Genomic DNA, 15,093 nt, shown 5'->3' on the forward strand with positions numbered 1-15,093 from the left:
CCAGCCCTGTGTTTCAGAAGGTTTGAGTACCCAAAATGGAATATCTCCTAAATAAAGTTTGATTAATAAATGCCCAGGCATGATTAAAAATGTTTGAATTCATTAAAAGAAAGTTCAAACATTTTTTAATTTATTAAAGTCACATATGTCTTTCAAAAATATTCCATTCAGCATTTATTTTTCTTATTTTAAACTAAATGTATAGTTATGGTGTTTTTAGGGTTGTCGCACGACGTCGTTTCCCGGAGTTTTTAAAAATTTCATTATTTTCCTTTTTAAATGCAGATAATAAGCAACTGGAAAGAAAATGATATATTAAAATTGTCACAGTTATTAGTCAGCACCTTTAAATTAATTTTTGTTCAGGACTGTTATTGTTAGTTTAGATTGTAAACTGAAAATTTTGTAACACATATTTTAAAAGTGTTTCAATAGTTTTGGGTAGCGTTCCAAATTGGGTAGCGTCACGTTAGATATGAAGAGTAAAACTAGTTATCCATCGGAGTACATGTACCACAGGTGTTCGTGTCTAATATAAGTATTAGTATAATTACTGGGTCATTGACCCAGTATTATACTTATACTTATATTAGAAACGAACACCTGTGCATGTACAATAATCTATGAACGAGTTTTTTGTTGCGAACTGTATGAATCCGCGCGTATCTTAGGAAAAATTTCTATCAGTAGGCCTACCCCGAAGGAATTAAAAAGAAATAGTGACATCAACGTTTATAATTAATTTTTCAGACTACTTGATAAAACGAAGTAATACAAGGCATTAGGCATAGTTTCCCATATGAATACGTAACGTCGAGTTTTCGCACCTGGAAAGTCGGATAAGTATGAAAACAAAGATACAATAATAGGCTGAATGATGTGAATGTGATGGTCATTTTTGACAAGGATTTATAAGAAGAATCTATCTATCTATATATATATATAATGTACGTCCTCTGTTTTCGACAATTTATTGATATGGTGCTGAATATGATGTGAGTGGGTGTACACGTATGTTGTGAGTGAGATATCTGTATTTAAAGTTCTCTTCAAAAATAACATAAATTAAGATATATCTGCTTTTTAGAAATCCTTCGATCTATGAGTGTTGCTTCACGAGCTAGCCTTACTGTAATCGTACAAAAAATGTATGTATACGCGTAGTCCAATAGTCTTCTCTCTTTTTTTAGATTTCACGGTGGTCTAACGAAATTTTCAATTTGGATGTTGCTTAGATACAAAGTCCAATAGATCTATATTCGAGAGCATCTCTCTATTTCTTATGTGTTTTCTGCTAAAACGAACTAATAGCGTACTAATAATAACATTATTTCAAGACAAATATATTCTGAACAGTATCCTTATGTTCTATATCAAATATAAGGATACTATAAATGTACGACATAAATTTTGAATATTTAGGATAACATTAATTTCATCAGGATAATACCTTAGGTTTTTATTTCGTTTTTGTTTTTCTCCAGTCAATCTGATTTTTAAAAAATGAAAGATAATTTAATTTACCAGTTTCATTGTTAAACATACATGTAATAATTGTGTCCCTACTCTGTCTGGTATGCATTTTGAAGCCACCATGGTAGTCCCAATCCATTATCAAAACTTCAGGATTCGGAGAAAAAAAAATTAAAAAAAAAAAATGTTTTGCAGAAATCGGAATATGTGAATATTAAAGCGGTTGGCGGAAGATCGGCTTCAAAAGCGGTAGACTTCCGCGTGAATCGGTAGGGTTCACATGTCTGATTGTACGTTCAATCAAGGATACGTCATTGGTATAGTAATTTAAAAACAATTACCCCTTTCTAATATTTTCGTAAATATACCAGTATATACTAACAGTCCTATGGGAGGAAAGGTGCAGTGAAGCACATGAAAGGAAGAGGGCGAAGTACGAGGCACTGCTGACGGAATGCAGGGAGCAGGGCTGGCATACATGAAACTACCCTGTTGAGGTTGGATGCAGAGGATTCCCCGCACAGTCTGTGTGGAGAATGCTATCTGCATTAGGGTTGTCGAGCAGGACCAGAAAGACAGCAGTGCAGAGGATGGCTAAGGCAGCAGAACGATCTTCATGCTGGGTGTGGATGAAGAAGGACACCAGTAGCTGGACACCCACCACCGACGCGCAGTGACTGATCATCACTGTGGACCCCCCATCCTGAGAGTGTATCGAGTAAGGGGTCGAAACACGCAATGGGGGATGGCCTCGGCTGAGGACGCCGGCATTGCTGCAGCATACTATCACAGCTGTATTTAGGTAATTTTATCTGGGCAACCAGTGGCGGCTAGGAAAGACTAGCTGACAACCAAGAACAGTTTGGTGACATTTGGAAAGACAGATGGCATCCAGGGAAGACTGAAATTTTTGGGCGTGAAGGGTTGGCAGCCCGGCACACAGTTCCTGTGAGGGAACACCACAGCAAGTTACAACACAGAATGAAGAACAACACCCCCAGGGTCTTAAGAGGGGGGGGGGGTGAAAGACCCAGCAACGTGGATACAACGGCAACGACTCAGCTTGTACAATGGACATTGACAGGAACAACGGCAGAAACAAAGTGTCACTGTGGGAAAGTGTGTAAGAACCTGAAGGGGTTAAAGATTCACCTAGCGAAAACCAAATGTAGACCTATGAAGCGGAAAGAGGAACGCACAGTTGACACTGATGAGACGGAGGAGGACTTCAGCCAGGAAGAACACCACAGTGCTGAGGACCTCCTACCCACTGAAGTGGATCAGGGCTATGTTGAGGCGGAGACTGGTAGTCAGAACCCAATTCATGCTTACCAGGAAGAAGATGAAAACACCAGGAAGGAGGCAATACAGTGGCCATCTTCAGAAGATAAACAGTGGGAAGCATTTGATAATGACCTTGATAAGATCTTACAGAGGACATTGGTAGGCGACGTACACAGGGAGATAACATCACTGTCATCATTAGTGTACGCAATGGGACTAGAGCGCTTTGGAACAAAGCAAGGTGGTAACAGGAAGGATGAACATGTAACACCCAATAGGCGCCAAAAGGAGATACTCAGCCTTCGAACGGAAATCAGGACTATCACCAAACAATTTATGACAGCAAACGAGGAGGAGAAGATTGGTATGAGTGAGTTAAAAGCTATTCTGAGAGAGAAGAGACACAACCTCCAAAGAGCGGAGAGGATACGGAAAGCCAGGAAAGAGAAGGGAAAAAAAGAGGGCTAAGTTCATAGCAAACTCGTACAGACTAACCAATTCAACACTGGAAGGGTCTAAGTCAGGGTTGCTGAAGAGTTCTAGAGAGAAGGTAGAGAGACATCTATCAGAAACACATGGAGATGAACAGCAGGGGAGACCACTAGGCCCATGTGAAAGGATAGAGGCAGTGTCAGAACCAGGGATACCATTGGACGGCAAGGAACCATCATGGAAGGAGGTCCAAGAAATTGTCAAGAAAGCCAGATCTGGATCAGCACCAGGGCCCAATGGAATCCCGTACAAGGTCTACAAGAACTGTCCGAAGATTTTGAGGCATTTATGGAAGTTACTCAAAGTCATTTGAGGGAAAGGAAAAATACCTTCTTGCTGGCAAGACTGAGGGCTGCTTTGTACCAAAGGAAGAGAGCTTAGAGGGTATCAATCAGTTCCATACCATCTCATTACTGAATGTTGAAGGGAAGATATTCTTTTCGGTTATAGCAAGGAGGCTGACAACATACATGACAGAGAACCAGTATATTGATGCATCGGTACAGAAGTTAGGAATTCCTGGATTCTCAGGGTGCGTAGAACATACCAGCATCATAACGCAACTGATCCGGGAAGCCAAGATCAACAAGAAAGACCTCATTGTGATATGGTTGGATCTAGCATACGCATATGGAACCATACCACATACGCTAATACAGGAGGCCTTGGAGGAACACTATCATATCACAGAGCACTTCAGAAGACTGATTAAAAGCTACTTCAGCGGAATACATCTGCGCTTTACAACCAAGACATTTACAACATCCTGGCAGGAACTGCAGAAGGGCATCGTAACAGGGTGTACCATCTCGATTATCCTCTTTGTAATGGGTATGAACATGATCATCCGAGCAGGAGAAAGGGAGACAAGAGGCCCAAAGACATCAAGTAACATCAGACAGCCGCCGAACGGAGGCTTTATGGATGATCTGACCATCACTACAGACACCCATGTTCAGGCAAGATGGATACTGACAGCCCTAGAGGAAACAGCAACTTTGGCAAGAATGACCTTCAAGCCAAGGAAGTCAAGATCTCTTATAATAAAGAAGGGAAGAGTAACCAGGCAATTCCAACTAAAGATCCAAGGGGAGGAGATACCAACAATAATTGGAAACCCCATCAAATGTCTGGGAAAATGGTTTGATGAATCACTAGGGGACAAAGGCAACATCAGGAGAATAGAACAACAGGTCCAAGAAGGGATGAGATGTATAGACAAAACAGGTCTCCCAGGGAAGTTCAAAGCCTGGATGTACCAGCGTGGTCTCTTGCCACGCCTAGTCTGGCCCCTGATGTTATATGAGGTATCAAATTCAACGGTGGAGAGGATGGAGCGAATCATCAATCGGCACCTAAGGAGGTGGTTGGGAGTCCCCCGAAGCTTTTCTGCAGTAGGCTTATACAGCAGAACAGCAAAACTCCAACTTCCTCTCTCTTCATTAGTTGAAGAATTCAAGACAGGCAAGGCAAAACTCACCATGACCTTAAAAGAGTCAAAGGATGACAAGGTGCGGCTAGCAGGTGTAGAAGTACGCACTGGCAGAAAATGGTCAGCATTCAAGGCAGTCGATGAAGCGGAGTGCCGGTTGCGACACAAAGATATTGTGGGAACAACCGCAGTAGGAAGGCAGGGCCTAGGGACATCAAAACACACTCTCTGGAAGAAAGCTGGTGTCACAGAGAGGCGATCATTGGTACAGAAGGAGATAAGAAGTAGTGAAGAAGAAAGAAGACAGACCAAAGCAGTGGAGCTAGGTGTTCAGGGGGCCTGGACAAGGTAGGACACAAAACCACATGTTCTATCCTGGACAGAAATCTGCAAGTACCCGCAATTCCAACTGCATTTTCCTCTCCGATCTGTGTATGATGTGCTACCAACATCAGCAAATCTCCATAGATGGAACCTTGTGGAAACACCAGACTGCCCTCTGTGTGGACAGAGAGGAACTCTCCAACACATACTCACCACCTGTCATGTGGTCTTATCACAGGGGAGATATACGTGGCGCCACAACCAAGTCCTTAGGAAGCTGGCTGATGTTTTGGAGAAAGAACGGAAGAGCGTCAGGTCCAGTCAACCTAGGTCCAAGCATACGCAGATTAGGTTTGTGAGGGAAGGTGAAACAATGACATCCAGATCTGAGAAGTCAACAGGAATTATCCGCCAGACAGGTGACTGGAGGCTGGAGGTAAATCTCACCCAGAGATTAATTTTTCCAGATATTGTTCCCACCAACCTCAGACCGCATACGGTACTATGGTCACCAGGAACAAAGAAAGTCATCATTATCGAACTAACAGTCCCATGGGAGGAAAGGTGCAGTGAAGCACATGAAAGGAAGAGGGCGAAGTACGAGGCACAGCTGACGGAATGCAGAGAGCAGGGCTGGCATAATGGAACTACCCTGTTGAGGTTGGATGCAGAGGATTCCCCGCACAGTCTGTGGAGAATGCTATCTGCATTAGGGTTGTCGAGCAGGACCAGAAGGACAGTAGTGCAGAGGATGGCTAAGGCAGCAGAACGATCTTCATGCTGGGTGTGGATGAAGAAGGACACCAGTAGCTGGACACCCACCACCGACGCGCAGTGACTGATCATCACTGTGGACCCCCCATCCTGAGAGTGTATCGAGTAAGGGGTCGAAACACGCAATGGGGGATGGCCTCGGCTGAGGACGCCGGCATTGCTGCAGCATACTATCACAGCTGTATTTAGGTAATATTTCTGACGAACATTGGTACAAAATGGATTTTTATTGTAATATGAAATGGAATTCATCTTCGTTCAGTTTTGTAAATCACAACATATATACGCTATTTATATCTGTTCAATGTGAGACATTATATGCTTTCTGCCACTTTCGTTCTTCAACTTATGTAGCGATTGTCTTAATCTATAAATTTGTAAACAAAACTTATCAATATCCATTGAAATGCTGATATAGTTCTCCTTGTACTGAGTTATTAACCTTAGTGTGAATAATTTAAAAATGAGTATGCATCATTAAAGGGCCACTACCTTTCCGAAACGGCATTTGATTTTTAAAATGTGAATGTAAAACGAGATCGATAATTTTGTAGAGTCACAAAATTTCCCGTCGTCGTCCTAAATACCGTTCGGAAGCTGACTATCATTGCGCCAGACGGCAAAACGGCGAAAAATGACTCTCCACTGTTATCATATATTACGCAGGAAATCTTGCATATGCTTGGTGTTGTAACCTCATCTTAGGCCATCGGTATATATTTTCTGATGTTATTAATGTTTTTAAGAAACCTTTATGCTTTGCTTCGGACGTGTATTGGGCCTTTAATGCTATTCATAAATTCAGAGATTTAGGTAATATACACGTAATGTACTATCTAAATCTCTCTGATGAATTATTGAAAGGGCATGTTTCTTTGTAGTAAAACGTTCAATTGTTATTGCCCAGTCTATCTACCTGTGACAATGTGGTACACCATGTTATACTGGTGGTAACACTTCTGGTGACACACTTCTTGTGTTATTACACACTTCTTATTACACACTTCTTGTGTCATTAATCCTTATTGTATCTATAGGTATGTCACGTTGGATCTTTAGATGGTGGACGGGCTTGAATCAGCTACTAAAGTGATCGCATGCCAACTACAAACAATAGATACTATAAGTTGGATTACCAAACATTTCAATGACCACATGTACAGTCGACACTGTATGAAATCCGTGTAAGTATCCGCATGCTTGGATTGGCGTCCGGCTTTATTTTAAGGTTTTAGCCCTGTTTAAACTAGTGATATTTTGTATGACTATATCACTTTTTTAATAGGTGTACTTGAACATAACTAAATTGATAAAAAGCGTGTATGCGTCAGGCCTAACCTTACTGCTGACTCAAAGATTGTTGTGTTGTTTGTAAATTTTGGCAACATAGACAGAAACTTGTATATTTCAGTTTAGTAAGTCCACAGGGTTCAGTACATATTTCTGTCACCAAATATTTGACAATGCCATTATGTATCCTATAGTGTTTATAGTGTATATACTAGGAGCGCTGGTTTGACCGATTCTGTCAACTTAGGCATACACATTCTCGACATTGAGTTGTTTTTTTTTACCTCATCAGGTAAATGGTGACTGTAATTTCTACAACTTCTAATGTTGTTGGAGGAGGAGAGCTGGATGTTGTGTATATGGATTTCATGAAAGCATTCGATTTAGTCCCGCATAGGATATTACTTAAAAAACTTGAATAATAATACGATATGGAGTCAGTAAACGAATTACAAATCGGACATGATTTCCTCAAATGATGAACTATCAAAGATATAATCAAATAACCAGCGGCATTCCACTATAGCAAATTCTTTAAAATACTTCTTCTGTAAGAATGAAGGGATATAGTTGTAATTTAGTCTAAAATTTCCTTGGGTGAGATGGGACTAATTTTGTATGAAAGGTGGGGCTGTTCCCCATTGGGCCCCATAGGGGAAATATAACAAATTCTTTAAAATCCGTCTGTATAAATCAATATATTAAGTTCAATTCTATAACCTTCAAGTTGGTAGCTTGTGTTCTTAGCCTGAAACAGATACAGTCCCAATGGTCCTCTGGTTTATTGCTTATAATAATGATTTACCAGAAGTTTCAGACTCCCCATTATTTGCGGATAAAACGAAACTCATCAGAAAAAGTAACAGGGAGTAAGAAAGTAATTGAAATTCCATTCAGAAAAATGCATTTCTTTCAATAAAATCTACAAATAACACCAAAATATTACCGTACACTATACATCAGGTCGTAAGAGCTGTAGCATTTAGTATTCACTTGTGTACAAGTGTCCTAACACAATACCATTATTATTAAGTCATGATATGTTTCAAAAGGGAGTTTGGCCTAGGTGATACAAACACTAGGATAGTTTCCATTATAACAAATAGGTCAGACATGTTATAGTCCTAACGAAAGTCATATAGTCAAGAAGTAAAGGGAACTTCAAAGAGCTACGTGGAGAGAGCGCGGCCCACTCATAAATACGAGTGTAATGCTAAATGGTCTAAACAGTAAAGAGTTCTAGCTCTATTTTAAGATGGCAGTGTAGCGGAAACATCATCCTAGTGTTAAGAGTAAATAAGTAATATGTATTATACTAAGGTTTAATGGAGAATGAATAATCATGGCAAGGTCTGTCAATGTTAGTGTAGGGTATTTAGATCCACCCATAGCTATGCCTGTATTCTAGTAATAAATATGACTAAGTAGTATGCATAGGCTGGAACCACATGGTGCCAATGCTATCTACCGTAAAACCAATCAATCTCTTCATTCCCATAACCTACTTTAAAATGAACGCATAAGTATAGGTATATATCGACGGAGAACATCGTCTACAGCTGTCATGCGTAACCACCTTTCTCTAGAGTACGGCTTATTGCTACGTTTCACAGCTGTCGTTTATATTTTTTTACCTATAAGTGTTGAAACTTGTGATGTAAAAAGGACGGGTCGTGCGATCTAATGATGTAACTACATGTAATGATGGACACGGAGTCTTATGATAGTGAACATCACCGTAAACAAACAAGCAAGAAAATGGTAAGGTAATAACTAACGCCAGTAGTCTTTTGAGAAAATGAACAATAACAGGTTTTGATATTTGAAATGTGTGTTTTGTTAATGTATTTGAATAATGACGTTTGGTTCTACTTTTGGCTCTCCAACATCCGCATGTTTATGTTTTATCATGAAACATCACTCGTGAATCATCACTGAAAACGAACCAATGTGATCATCATTGTTGTTCTCGGAAAGACCTGATCCTCACTGATAAGATCAAGAGAAAGAAATTTGATCAATACTGTCGTGGCATGGAAGGGGGAAGCAATGTGATCAATATTGTCGTGGCATGGAAAGAGGATGCAATATGATACTGTCATGACATGGAAGGGGATACAATGTGATCAATACTGTCGTGACATGGAGGGGGCAATTTGATCAATACTGTCGTGACATGGAATGGGGATAGAATATAATCAATATTGTCATGACATGGGATGGGGATACAATATGATCAATACTGTCGTGACATGGAATGGGGATACAATATGATCAATACTGTCATGACATGAAAGGAGGATGCAATATGATCAATACTGTCGTGACATGGAATGGGATATAATATGATCAATACTGTCATGACATGGAATGGGGATGCAATATGATCAATACTGTCGTGACATGGAATGGGGATGCAATATGATCAATACTGTCATGACATGAAAGGAGGATGCAATATGATCAATACTGTCGTGACATGGAATGGGGATGCAATATGATCAAAACTGTCGTGACATGGAATGGGGATGCAATATGATCAAAACTGTCGTGAGACATGGAATGGGGATGCAATATGACCAATACTGTCATGACATGGAATGGGGATACAATATGATCAATACTGTCATGACATGAAAGGAGCATGCAATATGATCAATACTGTCGTGACATGGAATGGGGATGCAATATGATCAATACTGTCATGACATGGAATGGGGATGTAATATGATCAATACTGTCGTGACATGGAATGGGGACGCAATATGATCAATACTGTCATGACATGGAATGGGGATACAATATGATCAATACTGTCATGACATGGAATGGGGATACAATTTGATCAATACTGTCGTGACATGGAATGGGGATACAATATGATCAATACTGTCATGACATGAAAGGAGGATGCAATATGATCAATACTGTCATGACATGGAATGGGGATACAATATGGTCAATACTGTCGTGGCCGGGAAGGAGGATGCAATATGATCAATACTGTCATGACATGGAATGGGGATACAATATGATCAATACTGTCATGACATGGAATGGGGACACGATATGATCAATACTGTCATGACATTGAAGGAGGATACAATATTGTCAATACTGTCGTGGCCGGGAAGGAGGATGCAATATGATCAATACTGTCATGACATGGAATGGGGATACAATATGATCAATACTGTCGTGACATGGAATGGGGATACAATATGATCAATACTGTCGTGACATGGAATGGGGATGCAATATGATCAATACTGTCGTGACATGGAATGGGGATACAATATGATCAATACTGTCATGACATGGAATGGGGATACAATATGATCAATACTGTCATGACATGGAATGTGGATACAATATGATCAATACTGTCATGACATGGAATGGGGATACAATATGATCAATACTGTCATGACATGGAATGTGGATGCAATATGATCAAAACTGTCGTGACATGGAATGGGGATGCAATATGATCAAAACTGTCGTGACATGGAATGTGGATGCAATATGATCAATACTGTCATGACATGGAATGGGGATACAATATGATCAATACTGTCATGACATGGAATGGGGATACAATTTGATCAATACTGTCGTGACATGGAATGGGGATACAATATGATCAATACTGTCATGACATGAAAGGAGGATGCAATATGATCAATACTGTCGTGACATGGAATGGGGATACAATATGATCAATATTGTCATGACATGGAATGGGGACACGATATGATCAATACTGTCATGACATTGAAGGAGGATACAATATTGTCAATACTGTCGTGGCCGGGAAGGAGGATGCAATATGATCAATACTGTCATGACATGGAATGGGGATACAATATGATCAATACTGTCGTGACATGGAATGGGGATACAATATGATCAATACTGTCGTGACATGGAATGGGGATACAATATGATCAATACTGTGATGGAACATGCAGTCATGACATGGAATGTGGATGCAATATGATCAATACTGTCATGACATGGAATGGGGATACAATATGATCAATACTGTCGTGACATGGAATGGGGATACAATATGATCAATGCTGTCATGACATGAAAGGAGCATGAAATATGATCAATACTGTCGTGACATGGAATGGGGATGCAATATGATCAATACTGTCATGACATGGAATGGGGATACAATATGATCAATACTGTCATGACATGGAATGTGGATGCAATATGATCAATATTGTCATGACATGGAATGGGGATGCAATATGATCAATACTGTCATGACATGGAATGGGGATACAATATGATCAATACTGTCGTGACATGGAATGGGGATACAATATGATCAATACTGTCATGACATGAAAGGAGCATGAAATATGATCAATACTGTCGTGACATGGAATGGGGATGCAATATGATCAATACTGTCATGACATGGAATGGGGATACAATATGATCAATACTGTCATGACATGGAATGTGGATGCAATATGATCAATATTGTCATGACATGGAATGGGGATACAATATGATCAATACTGTCGTGACATGGAATGGGGACACGATATGATCAATACTGTCATGACATTGAAGGAGGATACAATATGGTCAATACTGTCATGGCCGGGAAGGAGGATGCATTATGATCAATACTGTCATGACATGGAATGGGGATACAATATGATCAATACTGTCGTGACATGGAATGGGGATGCAATATGATCAATACTGTCATGACATGAAAGGAGCATGCAATATGATCAATACTGTCATGACATGGAATGGAGATACAATATGATCAATACTGTCGTGACGTGGAATGGGGATACAATATGATCAATACTGTCATGACATGGAATATGGATGCAATATGATCAATATTGTCATGACATGGAATGGGGATATAATATGATCAAAACTGTCGTGACATGAAAGGAGGATGCAATATGATCAATACTGTCATGACATGGAATGGGGATACAATATGATCAATACTGTCTTGACATGGAATGTGGATGCAATATGATCAATACTGTCATGACATGGAATGGGGATACAATATGATCAATACTGTCATGACATGAAAGGAGGATGCAATATGATCAATACTGTCGTGACATGGAATGGGGATACAATATGATCAATACTGTCATGACATGGAATGGGGATACAATTTGATCAATACTGTCGTGACATGGAATGGGGATACAATATGATCAATACTGTCATGACATGAAAGGAGCATGCAATATGATCAATACTGTCGTGACATGGAATGGGGATGCAATATGATCAATATTGTCATGACATGGAATTGGGACACGATATGATCAATACTGTCATGACATTGAAGGAGGATACAATATGGTCAATACTGTCGTGGCCGGGAAGGAGGATGCAATATGATCAATACTGTCATGACATGGAATGGGGATACAATATGATCAATACTGTCGTGACATAGAATGGGGATACAATATGATCAATACTGTCGTGACATGAAAGGAGGATGCAATATGATCAATACTGTCATGACATGGAATGGGGATACAATATGATCAATACTGTCATGACATGAAAGGAGGATGCAATATGATCAATACTGTCATGACATGGAATGGGGATGCAATATGATCAATACTGTCGTGACATGGAATGGGGATACAATATGATCAATACTGTCATGACATATGAATGGTCATGACATGGAATGGGGATGCAATATGATCAATACTGTCATGACATGGAATGGGGATGCAATATGATCAATACTGTCATGACATGGAATGGGGATACAATATGATCAATACTGTCGTGACGTGGAATGGGAATACAATATGATCAATACTGTCATGACATGGAATGTGGATGCAATATGATCAATACTGTCATGACATGGAATGGGGATGCAATATGATCAAAACTGTCGTGACATGAAAGGAGGATGCAATATGATCAATACTGTCATGACATGGAATGGGGATACAATATGATCAATACTGTCATGACATGAAAGGAGGATGCAATATGATCAATACTGTCGTGACATGGAATGGGGATACAATATGATCAATACTGTCATGACATGGAATGGGGATACAATATGATCAATACTGTCATGACATGGAATGTGGATGCAATATGATCAATACTGTCATGACATGGAATGGGGATACAATATGATCAATACTGTCATGACATGGAATGGGGATACAATTTGATCAATACTGTCGTGACATGGAATGGGGATACAATATGATCAATACTGTCATGACATGAAAGGAGGATGCAATATGATCAATACTGTCATGACATGGAATGGGGATACAATATGGTCAATACTATCGTGGCTGGGAAGGAGGATGCAATATGATCAATACTGTCATGACATGGAATGGGGATACAATATGATCAATACTGTCATGACATGAAAGGAGGATGCAATATGATCAATACTGTCGTGACATGGAATGGGGATACAATTTGATCAATACTGTCGTGACATGGAATGGGGATACAATATGATCAATACTGTCATGACATGAAAGGAGCATGCAATATGATCAATACTGTCGTGACATGGAATGGGGATGCAATATGATCAATACTGTCATGACATGGAATGGGGACACGATATGATCAATACTGTCATGACATTGAAGGAGGATACAATATGGTCAATACTGTCGTGGCCGGGAAGGAGGATGCAATATGATCAATACTGTCGTGTCATGGAAGGAGGATGCAATGTGATCAATACTGTCGTTGCCGGGAATGAGGATGCAATGTGATCGATACTGTCGTGGTCGGGAAGGTGGATTCAATGTGATCAATACTGTTGTGGTCAGAAAGGAGGATGCATTGTGATCAATACTGTCGTGGTCAGAAAGGAGGATGCAATATGGTCAATACTGTCGTGGTCGGGAAGGAGGATGCAATGTGAACAATACTGTCGTGGACGGAACGGAGGATTCAATGTGATCGATACTGTCGTGGTCGGAAAGAATGATGCAATGTGATCGATACTGTCGTGACCGGGAATGAGGATGCAATGTGATCGATATTGTCGTGGTCGGGAAGGTGGATACAATGTGATCAATACTGTCGTGGTCGGGAAAGAGGATGCAATGTGATCGATATTGTCGTGGTCAAAAAGGAGGATGCAATGTGATCGATACTCTCGTGGCCGGGAAGGAGGATGCAATGTGATCAATACTGTCGTGTCCAGGAAGGAAGATACAATGTGATCAATACTGTAGTGGTCAGAAAGGAGGATGCAATGTGATCAATACTGTCGTGGTCGGGAAGGAGGATGCAATGTGATCGATATTGTCGTGGTCAGAAAGGAGGATGCAATGTGATCGATATTGTCGTGGTCAGAAAGGAGGATACAATGTCATCAATACTGTCGTGGTCAGGAAGGAGGATGCAATGTGATCAAAACTGTCGTGGTCAGGAAGGAGGATACAATGTGATCAAAACTGTCGTGGTCAGAAAGGTGGATGCAATGTGATCAATACTGTCGTGGCCGGGAAGGAGGATGCAATGTGATCGATACTCTCGTGGCCGGGAAGGAGGATGCAATGTGATCAATACTGTAGTGGTCAGAAAGGAGGATGCAATGTGATCAATACTGTCGTGGCCGGGAAGGAGGATGCAATGTGATCGATACTCTCGTGGCCGGGAAGGAGGATGCAATGTGATCAATACTGTAGTGGTCAGAAAGGAGGATGCAATGTGATCAATACTGTCGTGGTCGGGAAGGAGGATGCAATGTGATCGATATTGTCGTGGTCAGAAAGGAGGATGCAATGTGATCGATATTGTCGTGGTCAGAAAGGAGGATGCAATGTGATCAATACTGTCGTGGTCAGGAAGGAAGATACAATGTGATCAATACTGTCATGGTCGGGAAAGAGGATGCAATGTGATCGATATTGTCGTGGTCAGAAAGGAGGATGCAATGTGATCGATACTCTCGTGGCCGGGAAGGAGGATGCAATGTGATCAATACTGTCGTGTCC

General features: G+C 40.5%; 2 protein-coding genes across 2 annotated transcripts in view; both read left to right on the forward strand.

The window, feature by feature from the left end:
- The first annotated feature begins 3,426 nt into the window (after positions 1–3,426).
- LOC138324277 (uncharacterized) lies at positions 3,427–5,843 on the forward strand. The gene is made up of 3 exons (XM_069269356.1): positions 3,427–3,553; positions 3,700–5,029; positions 5,150–5,843. The coding sequence occupies exons 1-3, from the start codon at positions 3,427–3,429 to the stop codon at positions 5,841–5,843; spliced, it is 2,151 nt and encodes a 716-aa protein (XP_069125457.1).
- A 2,882-nt stretch (positions 5,844–8,725) lies between these two features.
- LOC138322946 (monocarboxylate transporter 12-like) overlaps positions 8,726–15,093 on the forward strand; it is a 46,106-nt gene continuing 39,738 nt past the window's right edge. Inside the window, exon 1 of the mRNA XM_069267211.1 lies at positions 8,726–8,830. The gene's annotated coding sequence lies outside the window, so the exon portion shown is untranslated. The remainder of the gene's footprint in view (positions 8,831–15,093) is intronic.

The sequence above is a fragment of the Argopecten irradians genome, chromosome 5 (assembly GCF_041381155.1).
Source record: "Argopecten irradians isolate NY chromosome 5, Ai_NY, whole genome shotgun sequence".
Classification (NCBI taxonomy): domain Eukaryota; kingdom Metazoa; phylum Mollusca; class Bivalvia; order Pectinida; family Pectinidae; genus Argopecten; species Argopecten irradians.